The sequence below is a fragment of the Oryza brachyantha genome, chromosome 5 (assembly GCF_000231095.2).
Source record: "Oryza brachyantha chromosome 5, ObraRS2, whole genome shotgun sequence".
Classification (NCBI taxonomy): domain Eukaryota; kingdom Viridiplantae; phylum Streptophyta; class Magnoliopsida; order Poales; family Poaceae; genus Oryza; species Oryza brachyantha.
The window spans coordinates 2,055,683-2,077,541 of record NC_023167.2 but is presented as its reverse complement, the minus strand read 5'-3'; the positions used below and the strand labels follow the sequence as shown (position 1 = coordinate 2,077,541).

The 21,859-nt window shown below is 39.3% G+C and overlaps 3 protein-coding genes across 4 annotated transcripts; all 3 read left to right on the top strand.

Annotated features, from left to right (window-relative positions):
• Positions 1-173: 173 nt before the first annotated feature.
• LOC107304164 lies at positions 174-6,684 on the top strand. The gene is made up of 8 exons (XM_040524457.1): positions 174-389; positions 480-1,226; positions 2,505-4,768; positions 4,870-5,139; positions 5,221-5,301; positions 5,737-5,842; positions 5,940-6,006; positions 6,250-6,684. The coding sequence occupies exons 1-8, from the start codon at positions 329-331 to the stop codon at positions 6,347-6,349; spliced, it is 3,696 nt and encodes a 1,231-aa protein (XP_040380391.1). The 5' UTR covers positions 174-328; the 3' UTR covers positions 6,350-6,684.
• A 1,834-nt stretch (positions 6,685-8,518) lies between these two features.
• LOC102712726 (pentatricopeptide repeat-containing protein At4g35850, mitochondrial) lies at positions 8,519-14,134 on the top strand. Its single transcript, XM_015837268.2, has 13 exons — positions 8,519-8,651; positions 8,726-8,882; positions 9,737-9,899; positions 9,994-10,059; positions 10,148-10,245; positions 11,145-11,262; positions 11,348-11,557; positions 11,750-11,826; positions 12,246-12,336; positions 12,958-13,023; positions 13,103-13,180; positions 13,307-13,408; positions 13,731-14,134. Exons 1-13 carry the CDS (start codon positions 8,618-8,620, stop codon positions 13,836-13,838), a joined length of 1,368 nt encoding a protein of 455 aa, XP_015692754.1. The 5' UTR covers positions 8,519-8,617; the 3' UTR covers positions 13,839-14,134.
• Positions 14,135-16,849: 2,715 nt separating this feature from the next.
• LOC102715111 (VIN3-like protein 1) lies at positions 16,850-21,212 on the top strand. Of its 2 annotated transcripts, none has more exons than XM_015837840.2 (4): positions 16,850-17,115; positions 17,998-18,618; positions 19,281-19,582; positions 19,686-21,212. In XM_015837840.2, exons 2-4 carry the CDS (start codon positions 18,176-18,178, stop codon positions 20,801-20,803), a joined length of 1,863 nt encoding a protein of 620 aa, XP_015693326.1. In that variant the 5' UTR covers positions 16,850-17,115; positions 17,998-18,175; the 3' UTR covers positions 20,804-21,212. The 2 variants fall into 2 exon arrangements, with proteins under 2 accessions (XP_015693326.1, XP_006654039.1); XM_006653976.3 differs by having other exon boundaries at positions 16,850-17,118.
• Positions 21,213-21,859: the final 647 nt, after the last annotated feature.

Below are 21,859 nucleotides of genomic sequence, written 5' to 3'. Positions count from 1 at the left end.
TCCCTCTCTAATTGCACCCACGCCCCTAATCTCGATCGGGCCGTCGGTTCTCCATCGGACGGCGCAGCGCGACCGCAGCGGTTCCCTTCCGCTCCTCCTCCCTCCCCGTGCTCGCCGTTTCGGCGCCATCTCCGCCGCGGCTTCGCTTTCCCTCCCAAAACGAAAACCTAAACCCTCCGCTCCGCTCCCCTCCCAATCCGCCTCCCCCGAATCCCTCCCCGAGAAGAGCTCGCATTTTGATCTTCGCGGAGTTCACGGTTTCCGGCGGTTGTGGGTTCTGTGATTTGTGCTTTTGGGTGTGGGGAGGTTGGTTGCAGGTTGAGTTGTGATGGCTGGGGGTGGAGGAGAAGGGGACGGGAAGGCATTGGAGGGAGGAACGGCTCCGTTGGGTGAGTTTCTTGGTGTGTGGTGATTGAGTTCTTGGGTTTTGGTGTAAAGGTGCCGACTTTTTTTTTTGTTCTTCTTCTTTGGGTTTGTAGGGTCTCCGGTTAGTGGCGGTGATGGCGACGCGACGGCGAGTGAGGGGGAGGAGGACGGCGTGCTGTACGGCGAGACGCAGGCGCTGGATGACGCCGAGACTCAGATGGTTGATGATGGATTGGGGGAGGAGGAGGAGGAGGAGGAGGAGGAGGAGGAAGGGGTGGCTGTTGATTGGGGAGAGACGCAGTTGGTGGAGGACAGCGAGGAGGAGCGTGCCGGTGCCGTCGACAATGAGGATGACACGCAGTTGGTGGACGATAGCGAAGATGAGGAGGAGGAGGAGGAGGAGGAGGAGGAGGGTGGTGGTGCCTGTGATCAGGCGAAGCGTGTGGTGGCAGGGTGTGACAATAATGCCGGCGATTTGGTTGGGACACAATTAGTTGAGGAACACAAGGAAGAAGAGGATGGTGGGAATGATGATGGTGGTGATGGGTTGGAGACCCAATTCGTCGAGGAGTGTCCGGGAGAGGAGATGGTTAATGATAGCAGCGATGAGGATGCTGGTGATTGGGGGAAGACCCAGTTGGTCGAAGACTCAGATGAAGAGAGAGATGATGACGGCGACGATGAGTTGAGCGTGGGCACCCAAGTGTTAAGTGATGATGAGGACCTATCAAATGATGAGGGAGAGGTGAAGTTTTGCATGAATGGAAGCAATGCCAAGGTAAATAGTGTATTGGAGGGTCATGTTGATACCAACAATTTTGTAGATTCAGATGCTTCAACAGATGAAGAGGGTGGCACAGGTTAGTTAATGCTTGCTAAGTATGGTCTTTTCCAGTTTTCGTAGTCCCATAGGACAACGGTGTTTCTTTCAGATGTCAAAATTTGCTGAAAACCATTCTAGAAAGTTTACACTGTGGTATCTCTGAGTCTCAAACTCAGTATGTGACAGCCAGTTTCTATTGGTTTTACATGAAGAGAGACACAAATTACAACTAATCCTGCATTTATAGAGATCGCCTTTTCTTTTATTGATGTATAAACTTATGTGCTTCATATATTTTAATTATTTCAGAAAATAGAAATACATTTTAGTTGCATGTTGGACAATTAGAGATTGTACTCTTTTAATTATACCTTATTTCTGTTCCATTTTTGTTTCATTCTTGTTTTTTTCCTAGCAAAGAGGTGATTAATATTTACTTCATCTTTGTTTTGGTGGTCTTGTGTGATTATTGCCCATGTTCTTCTTTCACTCCAAGTAATGTAGTAAAAGAAAACTCCCCTCACAAAAAAGGGTTATAGGAGAAAACAATGCTGTCAATTTATACATATGTTCTAGAATTTTTACACTTCTAGTGACTTAACCTTGCACTTATTTCTTACAGAAGGGTTTGTATGTTATAATTCTAGCTAATATTGTGACAACTCAAGCAGAGGCAGTTATTCTCGCCAACTCTACACTAGCAAGGCTGTGCTTTGGGGGGAACATGAAATTTGTGGTGATTAGACTTGTCATAGTTTTATTTAAGTATGATATCCTTTTAGAGTCTAGATTTTTATCAGGAAATTGCCATATTGAAAAATGTGTGTGAGGTATTGACATTTTACTTTATTTTTTCCTCCCGCTTCCTTCTGTGCTTCATTTCAATAAAATACTCCGTTATCGAAGTTTTTCAGCTAGGTACTATATCTTTGTGATACACATGCTATATATTTTGCCCCACACATTTTGGATCCACATTCTTCATTATATTTTCAACTTTTTGTTGACATGTAATATTTCACTGATAAGGAATTGCTGTATTTTTATCATGATTACTGTACTCTACATCTTGAAAGGTTTATTTATGAACATCCATATGGTTCAGTTTTCTATCTTACCATTTTGTCCATTTTTTCTGCGGTTATGCTATATTTGTCGCACAGTCCTTGGTTATCAAATATATTCCTGAATTAGAACATGGAGAAAAAAAATCTTCTGCTTATTTTATATAACCTTATTCTGTCAACCTAAATTTGGCCTGTATTGAGGCTATTTGTTTTGTTTTATAATGTTTACATATGTTTGTTTGCTCCAGCTCGTGTGTCATCAGAACAAACGCGTGAACTTGCTGCTGCTTGTCAAGCGTTTACTGCAAACAGTTTGCAACAAGGAAACCAACAGGCTTCAATAAAAGGAGCAAATCTTCTGAGGAAAACTGTGGAAAATTCTACCTCGTGTAGCAGGTCTGTAGGTGATCACCGAGATTGCGGGATTGACAGTGACTCCCATGGTTATGTACAGAACCATGATAAAGATGGAACTAAAAGCAGGAGCAGGTGCTCAACAGCAAAGAAACTTTTTGCTGACACAATGGTTGAAGAGGGTAAAAACAATGGCAGATGTTTTGATGGATTGAGCTATGTTGAATCACAGGAGCCTGGTGATCTGTCTCAGGCAAATGCTTTGGAAGTTGTGGACAGGTTGATATCAATCAATGCTGGCATATCGTCTCAAGAACCAACGCCACAGAAATTGGATTCAGCAAAGCCACCACATGTATCATATAAGAGAGGGACTTTAATGTTGGCTGAGAAGGTTGACTGTAATAGAAATTCTAATGGAAAAGCAGAGATATTTGCATGGGTGGATAGCCGTGAGGATGATGGGGGAGGTGAGTTTTTCAGTAAAAATAAGGACATTTTACTGCATAAATCAGCTGGTAGAGGGAAATCAAAGAGTCATTTTCCCAGAGAAAAGAAGTGCTCTACAAAAGTTGAGGCTGGTGGAGACAAAATTGGGGAGTGTAAAAAAGGGAAAAATTCCAAACTATCTGGGAAGTCTGATGCTTTACCTTTGTCAGATTCAAGAATTTTCAACAGTGATCTGAAGAGTAAGCGAGCTTCTGGAAACAGGACAAAGAAAAACCTTTTGAAAGACTTAGACTTAGATGATCTATCAAATGGCAAAAATTTGGAAGAAACTCAGGAAAAAGTAAGTGTAGCTTTGCATGATGTTGGCCCAGACACTCAAATTGCTCTGGAAGCTATGGAGGCTCTGGCACAATGTTCTCCTGCTAAAATTTTATCAGCTAAAGATGAATCTCCATTGGGCAATCGAAAGTCTAAAAAGGCTAAAAGTGAATCAAAGAACGACCCTTGTCAGAAGAGAACTGGCAGCATCCAGGGAGGTGTCACCACGCGTTCTAAAAGAATAAAACTAACTGAGCTGACCCCAGAACCTGAGAAAGAAATGCATAAAGGGTCAAGAAGGCGCAAAAATTCTGGAGATCTTAAAGCAAAGGCAAAAGATAAACAGGCAAAGTTGGTGCCAACTAAGAGTAAAGTTTTGAAGATATCTAGTGATGGAAATAAGTGTGATGCACCTGTTTCTCACCGGACGAGACACTTTAGTAGAAACAACCTTGATGAACGTACTGAGATATGTTCTAATAAGCACTCGAAGAGAGTGATAAATTCGACTGGTGGCATCTCCATGGTTGGAGAAGTTCAGAATAATCATATTGCAAATGAATTCGAGCAACCAATGATCAGTGAAAGAACTACAAAGTCTGCTTCAATCTATGTTGAAAAAGAAAGCACAGAGCATACCAGTGCAACTGATGCTCAGCATCTTCAGCTGCGTAGGGATGGAAGCTCACAGCACACTAGTGACAGTACTGCACAGGGCCTTGAACCATGTAGAAACAAACCAACAATTGAAGTCACATGCATAGAATACTCATCTCACCATCCCAAACAGAGAAGAACACCAACAAAATTTGTAAAACCAAAAGATCCTGCAGTTACCCAAAATGCTATCAATCATGAAACACCTCAAGATGAGGCCAGGCCATCTAAGAAAAGGCGGGTTTTCATCAGGAGTGTCTCTGACTATTTAAAGTATGCAAAGAGAGAATCTTCCAATGGAAGATCAACTTCTCTGCTGTCTACTATTATCAAAAAGTCATCAACTGCTTCTCCTGCACTGTATTCTTCTGTAAGTGCGGACAGCAAAACTTCTGGTTTTAATAGCTCTGAAAATACACATAATGGTCCATCCCAAGTAGAGGATGCAAGCAAATCACCAAGAAGCAACTCTGACTTTCACAGCAGTGCCCTGAAAACACCTTCAAAATTGTCAAATGAATTGTCACCTACTTTCAGTCCTCTAAATCCAGTGAAATCTTCAAGTAGGAGCTTGTCAAAACTCTCTGTTGCCAGAGAACTGCTGACGTTAGATCCTGAAAAGAATCCATCAAATTGTCAGCATAAAGATTCTAGAAGAAAGAAAAAACCGACCAGTTTTAGTATTTTATTCAGCCACCATTTGCATGGAGATGTGATAAAGCGTCAGAAGAAGGTAATGATATTTCTGTTACTGTCGGCACATTTAAAATATTAAAATTTTAATCATTAGTTATTTTAAACTAGGTATACTCATGGTAATTGTCTATGCTGTAGTTCTTGGCACGCTTAGGATTGTGTGAAGCACTTTCCATTCCAGATGCAACACACTTTGTGGCAGATAGTTTTTTCCGCACAAAGAATATGCTGGAAGCAATAGCTCTCGGAAAGCTGGTAGTTACGTCGATGTGGCTTGAAAATTGTGATCAAGCAGGCTGTTTCATTGATGAAAAGAAGTATATTCTGAGAGATGCCAAAAAGGAAAGGGAGATAGGTTTCAGCATGCCTAAATCACTTGCCTCAGCTTGCAAGCATCCTCTGCTGCTGGTAAAATGAATTCTGAAATTTTATTTTATTTTTCTAACTCCATCGTAGACAGATTTATTATAATTTATTTTAAAAACTCAGGGAAAACGAGTGTTTGTAACACCCAATGTGAAGCCAAGTCGAGATGTCGTGATTTGCTTGGTGTTAGCATCTTCTGGGCAGGTTATTTCTATGTTTAACATTTTAGATATCTTCTTGTCTGGTGTGTACTTCTATTCTATTTTATATGTATTTATGTATGTAGGTTTATTAGACAGTAGAGAAGCCTTCTTCAGTTACCTTTTTCTTCCCACTTTTTTTCTCTTCTTTGCATTGAACTGTTGAAGTACCATTCTCCATGATACAAGAAGTCAAGGTCAAACAATATGGAAATAGTTACCTGAATGAAGTGGACACATTAATTCCCTTTCAATTATTTTGTGAAGAAATGCAATCATCCTGTACTTATAGTGTACAAATCTTGCCTGGATGTACTTTTGAGCGACCTGCATATTTCGCTTGATGATTTACTACACTCATCACAACTTAGCAAGTTAGTATTCCACACACTTCTTTCACAAAACCATTTGTATTTAATGTTCTGTTTAATTTGTGCAGCCATTAGAAAGGATAGGAAGGTCCATAACGAAGGAAGTACCGGATGACCTACTGGTTATCTCATGTGAAGAGGACTATGAAACCTGTTCGCCGCTTCTAAAGAGAGGTCAGAATGAGATGTAATCTCACATCTCAGTATGCATATTATTTTCATCAAAGAATCTGGCCAGCCAGCCCAGCTAATGATCATGAATTCAACACAGGCGCCAGTGTTTTCGAATCAGAGCTTCTACTAAACGGCATAGTCATCCAGAAGCTGGACTACGAGAGGTTCTTGTAACTACATGGAATCTATTCCCTCCGTTCCTCGTTATAAGACTTTTTGGTCTTGTTTAGATTTATTTGTGTGTTAATGAATCTAGACACATACAAAACATATACATTAATACATGGATGAATCGAGGCAATCTTAGAAAGTTTTATAACATGAAACGGAGGGAGTACTTGTTCACAATTCAAGAGAAGAATTCTTCATATAGACCAATGCATTTTCCTTTTGGTTTTTGTGTTCAGGCATCGCCTTTTCTCGGATCGCGTTAAGCAGACCCGCTCGACGAGGTGGCTGAAAGACACGGCTCATGGCCGGTTTGTACCTGTATCCAAGTGTACATAGCAAACTGTGGTGCAGAGCTGCAGATACCGTTGCTGAAAACTGCTCCAGTTCGTTCTTCCCACTGCCTCTCCAACCATGCATGCATAGACCAGTCAGTGTAAATGAATTTGAATCTTTTTTATCTTTCCTTTGGTTCAGCCCAAGCTCACATGTAAATTTGTAACTTGTGGGGTGTTTAATACGGAGTAGTATATGCTAAGTTTCCCCCTTGTGATCCTCTGTTTGGCCCCATGCTTCGCCGGTTGTAGTCTCAGATTTCTATGCAAGTCTATGTGACTTGCCGTGAGGCAAAAAATGAAAATAAAAGAAAGATTTTAGATCATCGTTTTAATGAGGTTACCCACTTACCCTGTAGCGGGTTGCCTGTGAGATGTGAAAATGCTGGAGATTTCACTATCGATTGCATACTTTCCATCTTTCCACTTTTTCTGGTAATTCTTATACTTACGGGCTAAAATTTAAATTTTAACCTTAAATTTAGTGAATCTTTTACCGTAGTTTATTTTTTAGCCTTGACTTTTAGTTCACTAAAAATATGTATATAAAAGTTTTATTTATAAATTATTTTCTATTTGTAATATGTTGTTTGATTTTTTTCATGGGCTTTTTTTACCATTCTTGAAAAGTACCTTAAGGTACTAAAAATTTTTAGTGCGAAATAATGGTATCTTGAGATACTTTTGAATGTTAAAAAAACTCTTTTTTCACCCTCATAATGCAAGGAGGTTAGTGCTAAAGAAGTCTTAATAAAAGGAACTACGGGTTTATGAATAAAGCTTTTATACATGTGTTTATGGTAATCTAAAAGCACGTACTAAAAATATACTATAATAAAAACAAATCTTAAAATCAATTTTAAATTTAATATTAAAAATTTAAATTTTGAAAAAAGTAGGGAGGTTAACGGAGCGGATTTGGACGGATAATGACCATACCATATCCTAAACCATAATTTTTAAGCGGATACAGATGTTTTCGGATGCGGATGCGGACTATTGCGGATGTCTGAAATGGTGCGGAGTTGGTGTGGAGTCGGCTCGGAAACAAATTATTATGACCGGATGTGATATATACATGTTATCCTATATTGTCATTTAATATTGGATGAAAAATACTTAGGCTATTGATGAACTTTTGATTGAGTGCTTTTTAGGTTAACATACTCGGATTATCCGCTAAAATAACTATCGGATAATCCGGTAAAAAAGTCGGATAATCCGCATCCACTGAATATTAATGATACTATATCCGTATCCGAATCCGCAACTCACTATTCGAATCCTGCTTCCTATCCACCGGATAGTTACAAACCCCTACCACATCTTCAGTTTAAGCGGATTCGGATCGGATCGGATCGGATATTATCCGATTTGTTAACGCCCCTAGAAAAAAAAAGGCAGTGCAGATCACCGAATACACAAAGATTAGTGGTATAAAAGCCTTGAACAAAACAGTTCAGCCGACACGCACACCCAATTCCTAGTGTCCCCGACTCTATAATAATCTGTGCAATAATTTGCGCATAAGCACCATCTCCTATGCATTTTTAGCGATATAGAAACAAAGGTTAGAAAATAATCTACAATGAAAACTCTTCAAAATCAACTCCAAATTAAAGGTAAAAATTCAAATTTTAGGTTACCAGAAAAAGCAAAAGAGCAAGCCTCTTCATACTTAACATATGGCGCTTGTTTTTCCTCTAGACCACCAATATAAATCGTTATAGAAAAGACAAAAAATTGGCAGTCAGATTTTCACCATTGATTATTTCTATTTGGCTAGGATACAATTCGAATAATAATTTTATTACTTTTCATGTTACACATTATTGTTTCATATTTATTTTGAGATAATTTATAGATCGATAAATATATTTCATATTTGTGTTCAGATTTATTAGCATCTATATAACTTTGGTAAGAACCAAAATATCTTATGATTTTAAAATAAAGGTAACTCAATTTTTTAAACTTTCTATCAGTTATTTTGCGACAGTAATTTAACCGATAGCAAATTTGCAATTCCCCCGAAATAAACCGATCCTTGCACGGCTGGACTGGGCCGTCAAGTGGTATGTGAACGAGATCGGCGGCCTCGGCCCACATCGATCGCGGCCGTCCGTTGCTCGATCGGACGGTGGAGCGCCGGAATGGTTCGTTGCGTTAAACCCTCTCCCTCTCCCTCTCCCTCTCGTCGCGTCGTCGTCGTCGTCCTCCCCGCAGCGCCACCACCACCACCTCCTCCCCTCGCGCTCTCGCCGCCGTCGCCATGGGCCTCCTCAACAACTCCCTCCAGCTCCAAGGTCCTTCCCACCCCCCTACGATTCTCCGTCCGTGCTCCAGGATCTCCCATAACCTTACGGATCTGGCGGTGCAGGTCGGTTGCGCCACGCGGCGGTGGCTGCAGCGGCGGCGGAGGCGGCGGTGGGGCGGCGCGGGGTGGCGACTGCGACGGACGAGTACTTGCGCCGGAACTACGCCAACAACATCTCCGAGTACAACACCGTCTTCGGGGCCCTCACCGCGCAGCGCAGGCACGTCTCTCGGTTTTCTTGCATGCCAACTGTTCGACGCAATGCCGAGGCGCTGCCATTTTTGGTTTAAGATGGTTTAATTTAGTTCTTGTCTGCTGGATCGATGATTTAATGTGTCCACGAGCACGCGAATGCTGACATTGTTGTCCCCGTTCTGCAACCTGGTATGCGACCGGCCAGTTGAATTCCTTGCACAACGGTACACGGTGTCAGCTGTAGACCATTTTACTGTTTGGCACGTAAGCTATTTTAGTGCTGTACAGGAAATTCGCTCGTTTCTGGTGTGGCCATTTCTGTGCCGAAATGTAGGTTGATTCACTCACCTGTAGTTCCTCCAGTCTTATCCCAATACAATACGCCAATGGGCCTGGCCAGCTCTTGTGCCATAGTTTAACCTGAGTTGGTTATCACTGAGCCTGGACAGGTAGAGTTCTTCAGTTTAACCTGAATTACTTGTAAACCACATAAGTTCAGAAGTTACTACGTGTTTGGTTTGTTAAATTTGTAACTTTCTTGATTAAAATATGCACTTGTACTTCATAATGCTTACTTTCATCTTGATGTTCTGAGAGGTCTGTTCAGCAAAATGTCGCTGTCAATATTTACCAATACATATGTGCAGTTGGTATATTTTGCAAACACTTTTTCGCCACATTAGAATATCTCTTTTGGTTGGTAATCACTATTGAGAATTTCATTTATTATGTAGCTGGGACTACCAACCATTGTATGCCCTATGTTCATTTGTTTTGTCTGCATGGTTGTGCCATTGTGAGTTTTTGTCTAGTAACTCCTGTTTTCTTAGGCTGCTATTCTATTGTCAAGTCTGAACAGAATATTTGCATTGCTTTTAGGCACTACCTGTTGCGTGATGCTTACGATGACATGATACTTGACGGGGTGCAGCCTGTGCGGGACACATTCCACAATCTCATAGTCGGTTCCATGAAAGGCAGCCGGTTACAAGATGCATTCTACTTCCGTGATCAGATGAAAGAAATGGGTTTGCAGCCTGATGTTTGTCCACTGTTTTCTTTGAATTAATTTCATCTATTTTTCAGGGTTTAGGGTTTTGTGAGATGGATTGCACTAAATGCATAATATATTGTAGGTTAACCTTTACAACTTCTTGATCTCCGCTTGCGGGAAATGCAAGAACTCAGATGCAGCGATCATGGTTGGACAATAACTGAGTTTTTTCTCATATTTGAAGTGTTTTCTTGCATATACTTGCTAATGTTTTCATTCTTGCTACCTGTAAAAAGCTTTTAGAAGAAATGAGGGCACATGGCATTAAGTTGAAAGGTGAAACATACATTTGTCTTTTGAATTCACTTGCAGCAACAGGGCGTACAGATCAAGTGTAAGGGATCCTTCTACCCCCCCCCCCCCCCCCCCCCCCTTTTTTTTTCTTTTGCTCAAATAGTAGAGCACTGCAACAACTGGAACTGAAATATCAAGGTTTATTTTGGATCTCTACCTACCAAATAATTGCTAGTGCCAAAACTAGCTACCCCCTTTTTTTCTTTTGCTCAAATAGTAGAGCACTGCAACAACTGGAACTGAAATATCAAGGTTTATTTTGGATCTCTACCTACCAATTATTTGGTAATGCCAAAACCTAGGTTAGTTTTGGCACTAGCAATTATTTGTTAAGGTAGTGTTTTTAATTGATTTGAGTAGATACCGATTAGTTTCCAAATCTAATTAGAGTATAAACAAAGGTTTGTGATTGCTGCCAACTTGAGCTTGGGCATAGCCAAAGATTGGGCTCTAATCCAAACATGCATATTTACTATTCAAGCTACCAATTTTTATGGTAGTGCACATTTTGGTATCAAACCAAAACCACTTGGTCTACGCTACACATTGTGGTTGACTATGCATAACATGATTTCATGAAGTACTGACCACCATCTACAGTAAATAGCACTACTTACTACTTGCTGTTTGTTGTTTCTTTTTTAAACCTTCATCGAAACTGCTAATCACTGTATTGAACCTGCATGGATCTGCCCAATTGAACATATGAGGAAAAAGTGTAGGGAGATCTTACAAAGTGTAAAAGCACATAATTTATGTTTTTGATTTAAGAATATGGGTATTGTTAGTACCAATGTAACTGATGGAGAGGGTCAATACATGTTCTAACTTGTTTTTACTTCCATGACGTAATCAAAATGTTACTTAATGTCCTGAACTTTCCAGTTTACTTACTTATCCTTTTGGTGATAAACTTCTTATGAATATTTGTTTTAACAGTTATGCTATAATTCGTGATATGACTGCTGCTGGACTTGGATTAAACAAGTTTTGCTATGCTGGACTAATAACCGCATTCAAGAACAAGGAACCAACCAGTGAGGACACTATGACAAAAGTATGTTTTGCAGATATGGACAACTATTAGAGGGACATATTTAATATGTACAAACATTTTTTGAACTATATTTTTTTCCTAGCAGATTCTCGAGTTTGTCCAGCAGTCAAAAGGTTGGAAAAATGTTGAAAGGATATCAAAAGATAGCTCTGAAAATATAATGATGAATGTGTCAGAGGAAGAACTTTACAATCTGCCAACAGCAGAATATGTACACAGACGAGCATTTATTTTTAAACAGATGACAATTTATCATGTTGCTATCCATGCTTGTGCAGACCTGAAGAACAAAGAGGTGCTATTTTGCTTTTGCCTTACCTTTTGCATTAACTAATACTTGATTACTGTTCATTAGCTTTATAGTTGACATGACATGACCATAAATGTATTGTTTTGCGTCCCTACTCCCTACTGTTGCCCAAAGTCTTCAACATCGAGCTATATGACCTAGTTCTTATGAAGTTCAATTTACTTTGCTATCCTGCAGACACTTGAAGTACTTCTTGACATGCTTACTAAAGATAATTATACTTATGATGCCTTCATTGTGATGCAAGCTATGAGGTAATCTGTTCTATCCATGTTTACCATAATGATATAAGTTTAAGCGCATTGAACAATATGATGTGGTGATCTGCATTGCATTATTAGTGGCTCCAGAGATGTACAGTATAGAAGTATGTCTCAGTGAGGCCTCATTTTTGTTAAACTATGAAAGAACTGCCATCTTAAAATATTAGCTGATGTTGCTTTGCTCTAGAATGAGTACTGTATTTGCTCAAAAGTTATTGCCAACATTTTTTTGATAACTGTTCATATCAACAGATCATTACTTTTATTTGTTAATGGGTTTCTTTTAGCAATGGTATACTGCTTGGCATGTCTGTCCTTTTTTTTGCTACCCCCTGTATTTGTCCTTTTTTATATACTACCCACTACTTTCTTATTCTAGTTGCTATTTTGTTACTCTTAAATTGAAAAAGGTGTTATCTTCGATGTGGAGATATTGATTCTGCCGTTAAGATTTTTGAAGAGTACGCAAGCTCAAAATCTCCACCCGCAGAGTTGTATGTGGTGAGTAAAACCTTAGTAGCAACAGACTTTTTTTGTTGAGGGAGTGATCATCTTTTTGTGGGAAAAAATGTTTAGTACTGAAACATTCATTAACCATAAGTGCTCACTATATTCTGAAAGTATAAAAAATATGTTTACTGGCTATGAACTTGCAAGCCAGTCTAGTCACATGATTAGCTTAGCTTGTGTTTGCTGCATCAGTCTCCATTGCCTGCACAAAATTTAAAAATCACTTTGGTTGGTGTCTTGTCAAAATTCATATTGTTACTTCTTTTTGTTCACAAGCAACATAGGTTTGGATTCCTCTACATAATTTACAAACTATTTAATACTGATGAACCTACTCTGGCTTTGTGCCTTTTCTAAACTTTTGTACTAAAACGCTAATTAAGATACTCTTACCATCTGTTACTTTTAAGTCACCGTAGAATTTATATTATCTGCTTATTAGTCACAGTAGTGCTGTCTTCTATAACTATTCTAAATAAGGAAATAATTTTACCATGGTGAGCTCGTTGAGTAGATACAATTAGCCCATTTCTAATTGACAATCTATCTCTTATTTTGAACTCTGTATCCTCACATATTTCTGTGTGTATTCTATGCATAAATCATTTGCAGACACTTGCTGAAGGAGCTATGATTGGGCATACTCCAAGAGGAATGCAACTTGCTCAAGAAACCATAGTAATTTTTCCTTCTGTTTTGGTTTTCTAGTTTGTGCAACTAAGAAATTCAAAATTTTACATCTTAGCATATTTTTCAGGAGAAGATGACTTCAAGAAATTTCTTCTTGAACCCCAGGATGGGAACTGATCTTCTACTTGCAGCTTCAGGTGAAAAGGTAAGTACAAATGCTGATGCATCTATTTGAAGAATACACAAATTATTTTATTTATGTCATTCTTGAAATGAATGCAAATTGCTTCCTAAATTATTTATGGTTGAAATTCTGTGTTTTTTTTTCCAGACTGGTGGATATACAACTGCAAATTATGTCTGGGATCTCATGCAAAACCGCAAAATTGCTCCATCACTTCCTGCTGTGGAAGCATACTACAAGGGTTTGAAGGTAAGCTCTGATTTTGAAATACTGTGGTTAGTATATTTAATTCACCCTGGAATCTTCATGATATTGTCAAAATATTTCTACTTCAAATTTGAACTAGAAAGATAGCTATATTTTGGGATGGAGGGAGTATATTACATTGAGTTAATTCATTAGTTGCATGCAGTTCTGATTTTTTGTTTAATCATTGGATAATTTGTTGTCACTATAAACAAGGCTTGGGTTTATATCATCACAGTATGCTGTTATAGAGAGTATTATTCCAGTTTTCTCTTCTTTTTTTTAATTATAATTACAACTCATGGCCCCTTCTTTTTAAATTCAGGAACGTGAAATTCCTTCTGATGATCCACGGCTTCTGAATGTTAGCCGTGTTTTGGACAATCTGAACATCCGCTTTGGACCAAGGAGGAATACTAACGCACAGGCATAATGCTGCCGTCACTAATCCAATGCAAGTTAGATTTTGTGTTAATAAGGCTGCTGGATACATCACATGTTTAAACTCTAGAGGATCAACGAACTATGCTAGGATGGCGCGAAGCAAAAATGTACCATCAGAGCTAGAGGAATGAGAAGGAATAGGGAACACAACCTGGAGGATTTTCATCCGCCATTTCTTAAAATCTGATTCTCATTTTTTTTTATTTTTGTTGCATTCCTTTGTAAACTTACTGTCGTCGGAATGTTATTTATCAAACTTTGCTATTTAGAGAGTTGTTCGTTCAATACTAAGGGGTTATTTTCCCATGTCACATCGGATGTTTGGACACTAATTTGAATAAATAAATGAGAGTTAATCCATGAGACAATTTTTTAAGCCTAATTAATTTATAATTAGTAAATGTTTACAGTAGTACTACATAGGCTAATTATGGATTAATTAGGTTCAATAAATTCGTCTTGCGAATTAGTCCAAGATTATAGATAGGTTTTATTAATAGTATACGTTTATTATTTATAATAAATGTCCAAACATACGGGACCCTGGTCCCAAACACTACCTAAGTGTGCACTCTGTTGAGCTGAAAGCACATCCGAAGGGCCGTTTCTCCATTTGGCGAATAATTATTGTGCATCATTATCTTTTCGCTACGACTTATGTTTATAGCTTAGGTTTATAAGTCAAAATTTAAACTTTTAACCTTAAATGTTATGCCTTTACTTTTAGATCTCTAATAAATATATATATAAATTTTATTCATAATTTTTGTTTGGTAAATATGTTGTTTAACTTTTTACTAAAAAAACAAACAATTAACCCAGTGATCTTGTGTTTGTCTGGTTAGACACATTTGCCGAACGAGGAACTTGTAAGAATATTGGGAAGAACTCCATTCAAAAGAACAGTATAACTTGAAAACGGTTTGCTTCCTAACAACGGAAGAAAAGAAAATGCGACAATTATGAAAACACCGTTTCTTTTAATTACCACTGCCAAAATATCATCGTTCTAATGATGGGTAGAGCCTAGCCCCACACTTCGTACCTTGTTGTCAATTCTTGATTATAATTCTCGGCAAGTCTTTGGATTATATACCCACATCTTTTCGCTTCTATTATGCTTATAAACCAAAATTTAAATTTTTGACCTTTAATTTGGAGTTAATTTTGAGTTTTTTCACTGAATTTTATTTCTCACCCTTGGCTTTATCCTTGGTTTTAGATCGCTAAGAATATATATATATATATATATATATATATAAATTTTATTCACAAGTTATTTTTATTTGCAAATATGTCAGTTCCGCTTTCACCCCCTATAACTTCAAACAGGCATTGAATTTTAGAATCTAATTATCGGTCGGACTGACTTATTTTAGAGGTTTGTTCATCAATTCCGTTGCCCAACTCTCTTTTCACTATTGCTAAGAATAAAATTCAAATAAAAACACGTTAAATCATTCTTAAAGGTTAACTATTTAATTCAAGCCTTATTCATTACTATAAATTAACAAAATTGGCAAGCACGGCACGCAATTTTGCAGCATCATTTTTTTAAATGAACCATAAGCGAAATAACTTATTAACGGTTAAAAAATAACATGGATAAAATTTTCATGGGACTACTGTTGTACGGTATCTCATTAAAGAATGAAATGAATCCTACGAGTACCAAACATGATATCCAACGACATCAAATTTAATATTGCACTTGTATCAATTAATACTATGATGATATCGGTTGATATCAAGATGGTGCTAACATTACTCATTGGTATAATGATTTACCAATAATGATATTCTAAAATATAAATGATGATTTAAAATATATCAATTTTAATAGAAATAATAAATGAAAAAAATCTAACCCGATTGAGAGGTTGCTGGTACTGAAAATTTGTTTTGTCAGCACAAGCAAGAACATCGTATTCTAGCATTTCTGTTTAAGAAAAACACACATGAGCCAAGCATGTGACGAGTCTCAATTTTTGTATGGGAGCACTGGGCCAAGCCAGCTAGAGTCCATAGCCTAGCCGGGTAGACACAATTACCTTCGAGGAAGAAGCATGTGTCTAAGAGAGGATGTGTTGCACACACGCCTAGTGCATACCGTGTAGGCACGCACGCACGACACACCGCTCGCTAGATTTTATACATATTCTTAGCGATTTAAAACATAGACAGTAAAATAAGCTAAGATTGTCTTACTCCAAAATCAATTTAAATTTAAGTACTAAAATTTAAATTTTAGCTTATAAGACCCAGAAAGAATAAATCCACTTGAGATCACTCAACTTATCGTTTAATCTGTTTTTCATCCTTGGACCGTAAAACCGAATACAACCGGTCCCTGAACTATCAAAACTGACGCAAAAGAGGTCCCTCGGCGGTTTTGAAGGCAGTTTTGATTGACTTGGTATCTACATGGCTAGTTTAACTAGATCTTCGTCGCATGTGGCATTGATATGACGCTTACATGACAATTATATATAAGAAAAACAGTGGGTCCACCTGGGCTTGCTATTTTTACATCATTTTTTGTGTGCAGCTGACAGTTGAACAAGCCATGTAGGTGCCAAGTCAGCCAAAGCCGCCGAGGGACATCTTTTGTGCCGGTTTTGATAGTTCAGGACTAATTATATCAGGTTTTGCGGTCAAGGACGAAAAACAGACTTAAGGACCTCAAGTGGACTTATTCGACCCAGAAACTCTCTGGCCCAGACATGTCAACGGGCCAGAACGCCGAATCAATCCGGCCCACCAGCCCGCTACCACCCTAGAAGCGTCCAGCCAAGCCCAGCCCAGGTACCACCAGCTCACAGACGGAGTCACGGAGCACGACGCCGCGCCGTTACCGCGCCGTTCCGTTCCGTTCCGTTCCGTTCCAACGTCGCCGACTTGACTTGCCTCCTCTTGCCTTCAATTCCCACCGTTGTTTCGCTCCTCTCCCACCCGCCGCCGCCTCCTCCTCCCCTTGACCCGCGCGACGACGGCGGCGACGACGACGACGAGGAGGAGGGGATCTCACCGGAGTCCCGCCGCCTCCTCCTCCTCGTGGTGGTAGCACTCGCGCGCGGAGCCCTCCTCCACGCGGGCGCCGCGTCGCACATTGGGGATCTCCCTCCTCGCGCCCGTGCCCCCCCTCCCCTCGTGCACCCGATTGACCTTAGCCGCTGCCACAAACCCTAGCCGCCGTCGGCGTGGTGGTGGGGGGAGGCGGAGGTAGGAGTGGTACGGGGGTGGGGGATCGAGCGGCGGTGCGGAAGGTGGTATGCTCCCCTCCCCCACGTCCTCGTGCGTGCCCTCGTTGATTTCAGCTCGCGAGTTACGTGTTCGGTGGCGTGTGTTAGCTGCTGTGGTGTTGCGTGTTTCGCTGTAGGGCGTTTCGTTTGTTTGTACGCTGATGATTCGATTGGGCGGGAGATTGGTTGATTCGCTGGTTGATTGTGTGAACAGCTCAAAGTTGACGATGGTTTTAGGTTCATTCAGATTGAAATTCGACGCCTTGGAGTTGTTCTGTTCTACTTCTTTGGGCTATCATTCCTTTTTGTGTAATATCTTTGATGGATTAGCAGAAGTGACCAAATAGCTTCTCGATTAATCAACGATAGGTTAAATAGTAACCTGTTCCTTCTTGTCTCTCCCTGCAGCGTTTATACTGATGAGAAAACTCTAGCACAAAAGGCCCCGTTTTAAAAAAATTCCGTGCTTTGATTGCTCTAATGATGAGACTAGAACAGAGCATATGTTACTTCAATAAATATATCTCGGTAGTTTTGGAAGTTATTACAGTTATTAAATTACCGTAACATGATTAATGCGCTTATTCATGGGTTCTGTTATACATATCAGTTTGTTTCAGGCATGCATTGAAACAAGATGCTACATTAATAAATGAAAGAAAAGTCAGATAGTGTTATTCATTACATTAATAAATGAAAGAAAAGTCAGATAGTGTTATTCATTCTAAATATTGTCTCATGATGTCAGCAGTTAACTGGAGTATTACGGTGTTGTTTTTCTTTTACATTTTTTATGATTTTTTGCGGTGTGGACCTCCCTTGTGTTGATTAGATACCATATACTGATCAATTTAGAACTCAAGAATAACCATTCTTGCTTATCAAAGATATGGTATTGTATTTCAGTTATTGGACATTAATTATCTTTGGTGGATGATGGCCTTGCAATAAAGTGGGTCAGTGTTTTGGAAGGTTCTGCAAGATGTGCAAAGAGGGTGTGGAGGCCCTAGAAGATTATTACCCATGCTAGTACGTGAACGGAAAAGAAAAAAGGGGAGGTAGTTTGCTTAACCAAAGTGAAGAAATGACCAAAGCTACTCCTATTAAAGCAAACAAGAACGTTGAATTTCAGAAACAGTCTCCAACTAACTTAATAGTAACAAATGGCCATGTTTTTAAGAAGGAAGTGGTCAATGGTGAGTGTCCTGTTGAACCTGTCCGTGATGTGAAATGCATTAGCACTTGGATCTGTAAAAATTTGGCCTGTAAAGCTGTTGTAACATCTGAAGATTCCTTCTGCAAGAGATGCTCATGTTGTATTTGCCATCAGTTTGATGACAATAAGGATCCTAGTCTATGGTTGGTTTGTGCATCTGAAAACGATGACAAGAACTGCTGTGGATCTTCTTGCCATATTGAGTGTGCACTCCAACACAAGAGGGTCGGATGCTTTAATCTTGGGAAACTTATTCAACTTGATGGGAGTTATTCTTGCGCTTCATGTGGAAAGGTTTCTGGAATACTAGGGTAAGCGCACATTGTAGTAACTATGTAAATCTTATTCTTTTCTTTATTCTTTTGATATGTCACTAGTCACTGTTATATTATCGCTTTCATTAAATTGTCAAAATATGGCACAATGTAGTTCTAATTCTCTAATAGAAAACAATGCCACAGTTAGTGTTTTGCCGCTGCAATAACATTAATACACATTAACTCCAAATCCAGCTTTTCAAAATTTCCTTTTTGGTTGATAGGTCACATATTTCCTTTTTGGTTGATAGGTCGCATCTCAGTGGCAATCAGTAAAAGCACAATTAGACAGTATTTACACTGCATAGTCATCATTCAATTCAACTAGGAATCTAGAACATCCCATCATTTTTCCTAAAGCACATGCTAGAGAAATTACCTGGACCTTTTCTTCTTTTGTAAACTAATCCAAGAAACAGTGTGTACAACAAACTATCTCGATTTTCTTTCTTATTGTTACTCTTTCAGTGTTACTTTCCATACCTTGAACCCACACGTGTGCATGGTGCCAGATAGCCTCACCTCAAATATTACTAATTTTGCATTGTTGATATCATTGTCCCATGTTGAATTTCTAGCTTCAATTCACAGGTAGTTATTTGGAAACCTTTTAACCAATATACTTAATTTGTGTGATTCACATGAATCTCTGGCAGTTATTGGAAAAGGCAGTTGGTTATTGCAAAAGATGCACGCCGAGTAGATATGCTCTGCCACCGTATCTATTTGAGTTACCGTTTACTGGGGGGAACTAGCTGCTTTAAAGAATTGCATGGTATTATTGAAGATGCAAAAGCAAAATTGGAAAGTGAAGTTGGTCCACTGGATGGAATGTCAGCAAAAATGGCACGTGGTATTGTAAGCAGGTTGTCTGCTGGTAGTTATTTGCAGAAACTTTGCTCTCTAGCAATTCAAAGAGCTGATGATTTATTGAGTTCTCCAGACCTGCATCTTCGAGGTAGTCATCTTCCCTTCATTCCTTTGTTGTTCCATACTGGTATCTATAATATAATTGTGGTGGTGATAGTGCAAAAGAAGCTAATGCAGTTCTTATCATGCAGATTCCTTACCTGCCGCCTGTAAATTCAGATTTGTAGACATAACATCTTCATCCGTTGTTATTATTCTAAAAGAAACGCCGTTGCCATCGTCTGACAATATCAGAGGTTATAAGCTATGGTACTGGAAGAGCAGAGAGGAACCAAGCATGGAAGAGCCTGTAGTTTTGTCCAAAGATCAAAGAAAAGTACTTGTTTTTAACCTTGCCCCATGCACACAGTATTCCTTCAGAATTATATCATTCACAGGTGATGGGATCCTAGGTCATTCTGAATCTAAGTGTTATACTGGGAGCAATGAGGTATCCTTTAAACGTACCACACCGAATGTAGCAGAAGGGGACTCACGGACACATACAAGAGAGAAGATACAAACTTTTAAGTCAACTGGATTCAAGATCCGAGAGGTTGGGAAGATATTACGACAAGCTTGGACTGGGGAAGGCTGTTTTGAAGGGTTTTGTGAAGATATGCATGAAGTATCATGTGATAGAAGTGTCACAGACGTGGAGCAGCCAGAGAACAGGGAAGAGAGCCAACTGTTGTCAGGTGCTTGCCGCAAACTTCAGTTCAGCACATTTTCTGTCCCTGACCTAAATGTTGAGGCACCCATCCCCATGGACATCTCCCCTGACAAGTGTTATAATTCAAAGATTGCACAGGCAAGGTCCAATGATAGTGGTGACTCAGAGACCTGTGCAGTCGGCCGGAGTGCTGAAGCTGGACCACCTGCTGTTGAATCTCGGCCAGAGGGCAGGGCTAAACGACTCCACGGTGCTGAAAGCTGTGAACAAGATGGTGCTTCCGCCATTTGCCGGGAAAAGGAGCTCGCAAGGCTGATGGAGTTGGATGAGGACTTTGAGTTCTGTGTGCAGATGATACGAATGCTGGAATGCAAGGGACACATAGAGAATGATTTTAGGATGAAGTTCTTGACCTGGTTTAGTCTAAGGTCAACAGAGAATGACCGTAGAGTTGTGACCACATTCATCAAAACACTAGTTAATGAACCAAGTGGTCTGGCTGAGCAGCTTATTGATTCCTTTGGGGAAGCCATAAACTGCAAGAGACAAAGAAATGGTTTCTGCAATGAGCTTTGGCATGGTGACAAAGGACAATAGTTCAAGATTTTGCTAACTCATTGATACCCTACAGTTCTTATTATGATCAAACGCAGTGAAATCTGTTTCGATTGACCACTACATTTAGGATCCAACAGCAAAAGAGGGGGGAGGACATTGATGAAGGTGACAAATTTTTAGGCACCAAATAGGCTGCACCGAAAGAATTGAATTCTTTTTCCACCAAGAATTAGTGGAAATGATTTTTTATTGGTTCTGTAGTTTCTAGTTTCTGTCGAAATCTGGTTGGGAAAGTCTCGTGGTGTTGTATCTCTTGCTACCTCTGCTGATTAAACTTACGAATAATTTTTTCTTTGGCATTAGATATTGGCTAGACAGGGCTTATATTCATGTATATGTTACTTATTTGGTTATTAGTATAAATATTTTAAATGCTTCCCGTTGAGCACTCCTTCCTCATTTGAGTTAATAGTGGTCGCAATCTGAATTTATATATATATCATGCTTAATTAATTGATGTGAATCTGGTGCTATGCCTAGTGCTCACATGAGATTTGTTCTGTAGACATGCAGCTAGGGTTGAAAACGGTATGAAAAATCTTGAGTGTACCGCATATCCGCTTTCTCCGGACTGTTTTAGTCAGTAACGGAAATTTCATTTTCTTCCGACCGTTTTAGCATGTAATGGAAATTTCCAGAAATGAAAATGGAAACAGTAAAATTATTCGAAAACAATAAGGCATTTTTTTACTGTTTTGTTGGAATTTTTTATTGGGCCAAATTTTTTTTAAAAGTTCAAGAAAATTTCCAGAAGTCCCAAAAACCCTAGCTTGCCCAAGTCACATTGGCGCAACTCATCTAACTCACAAACCATAAATAACTCCATAAATAACTCTTTCTTTCATGTTCTCTATATTTAGTATGTTATTAATTGATATGATATGAGTATGAAGTGGTATTGTCGTACGTTTATATATGTAATGCGTTTTAACATATATTTTTGTCTACCGAGTATGGTATTAATTGATATGATATGAGTACGAAGCGGTATTGTCGTACACTTATCCTTATATTAATTCTCTATACTTAGTATGT

What these genes read in the sequence shown, in the direction of transcription:
- LOC102712726 (XM_015837268.2), top strand. Translation starts at nt 8,618, where the DNA reads ATGGGCCTCCTCAACAACTCCCTCCAGCTCCAAG. An exon ending in AAATGGGTTTGCAGCCTGAT is followed by an intron (nt 9,900 to 9,993) that starts GTTTGTCCACTG and finishes AATATATTGTAG; the next exon opens with GTTAACCTTTACAACTTCTT. An exon ending in CACCCGCAGAGTTGTATGTG is followed by an intron (nt 12,337 to 12,957) that starts GTGAGTAAAACC and finishes AATCATTTGCAG; the next exon opens with ACACTTGCTGAAGGAGCTAT.
- LOC107304164 (XM_040524457.1), top strand. Translation starts at nt 329, where the DNA reads ATGGCTGGGGGTGGAGGAGAAGGGGACGGGAAGGCATTGGAGGGAGGA. An exon ending in GGGAGGAACGGCTCCGTTGG is followed by an intron (nt 390 to 479) that starts GTGAGTTTCTTG and finishes TTGGGTTTGTAG; the next exon opens with GGTCTCCGGTTAGTGGCGGT. An exon ending in CAGAAGCTGGACTACGAGAG is followed by an intron (nt 6,007 to 6,249) that starts GTTCTTGTAACT and finishes TTTTGTGTTCAG; the next exon opens with GCATCGCCTTTTCTCGGATC.
- LOC102715111 (XM_015837840.2), top strand. Translation starts at nt 18,176, where the DNA reads ATGACCAAAGCTACTCCTATTAAAGCAAACAAGAACGTTGAATTTCAG. An exon ending in AAGGTTTCTGGAATACTAGG is followed by an intron (nt 18,619 to 19,280) that starts GTAAGCGCACAT and finishes AATCTCTGGCAG; the next exon opens with TTATTGGAAAAGGCAGTTGG. An exon ending in TCCAGACCTGCATCTTCGAG is followed by an intron (nt 19,583 to 19,685) that starts GTAGTCATCTTC and finishes CTTATCATGCAG; the next exon opens with ATTCCTTACCTGCCGCCTGT.